A 1104-nucleotide genomic window follows, 5' to 3' on the forward strand; every position below is an offset into this window, starting at 1 on the left:
GATGATGGGATGGATCCCCAGATGGGGTAGTCTCTGGAGAGTCCATCCTTTCATCTTAGCTCTCAATTTTGTCTCTGTACTTATATCCTTTCATGGGTATTTTGTTCCTTATTCTAAGGAGGAATGAAGTATCCACACGATGGTCTTTCTTCTTTCAACCTGATTGACTTTGCAAGTGTTTCCTCATAGTTGATCCATTGACTACTGTTTGTGCTAATCTCACCTTGGCTACGCACTCCTGAATGAAAAAGGAAGGAACCATTCCAATCTGCTAAGTCTCTGACAGAGAATGAAGTTACACTCTGGAACACAGACTAATTTGTTTATTAGGATACGTTCTGTGAGTCAAGGAGAGAATTTTTTTGGCAAATAAATAAATAAATAATCAAACAAACCAAGACCTTAGGGCACAAGAGGTCAGAGAGAGGAAGGGGAGTCTTTGCATAGTTCTAAAGGAACTGAAGGTGGCAGCAGTAGGCAGCGTGGAGTCTCAGCAGAAATGCAGCACTTGCAAGGACAAGGGACAGAAGGCTTCAAGAAAGAGGAGAAGGTGAGCAGGTGACTACCTATTTCTTTGTCACGGGCTGTGGTGTGGAACATCCATCCTCTCTATCAAGGGGCACTCACTATACAGCGTCTTACATGATCTGCCTGGGCATCCCGTACCCCGTCATGCCCGCCTGGGAGGCACCCTTGTTGCTGCCCATCTGCAGGCCTATGACATTCTGTCCCTGGCGAAGTTGTTCCTCTGAGAATCCTCTCCGATTCTGCTGGGCTTTCCTGGATGGAAAGAGGGAGATGGAATTAGGTCATGTGACCGTTTCAAATCCTCCTCAAGACAGGGTTACACAGGCTCTATCTGAGACAATCAAACACACTAGTCCTGACCGACAACTCTACCATAAGCTATGGCCCACCATGAGCTAGAGCTGATGAGTACATGTAACTTCCCTATCCCTTAGGAACCAAGATGATTCTGAGAATTTCTTGCAAAAAGAAAGAGAGAGAGAGAGAAAGGAAGGAAGGAAGGAAGGAAGGAAGGAAGGAAGGAAGGAAGGAAGGGAAGGAAGGGAAGGAAGGGAAGGAAGGAAGGAAGGGAAGGAA

At 46.0% G+C, this 1104-nt stretch overlaps 1 protein-coding gene across 1 annotated transcript in view; it reads right to left on the reverse strand.

Annotated features, from left to right (window-relative positions):
* Positions 1 to 308: 308 nt before the first annotated feature.
* Tagln3 (transgelin 3) overlaps positions 309 to 1104 on the reverse strand; it is a 13546-nt gene continuing 12750 nt past the window's right edge. The window contains exon 4 of the mRNA XM_021209320.2: positions 309 to 780. Within this exon, the coding sequence (XP_021064979.1) occupies positions 639 to 780 (142 nt within the window). The 3' untranslated portion in view covers positions 309 to 638. The remainder of the gene's footprint in view (positions 781 to 1104) is intronic.

This window comes from Mus pahari, chromosome 12, assembly GCF_900095145.1.
Source record: "Mus pahari chromosome 12, PAHARI_EIJ_v1.1, whole genome shotgun sequence".
NCBI classification, from domain to species: Eukaryota; Metazoa; Chordata; class Mammalia; order Rodentia; family Muridae; genus Mus; species Mus pahari.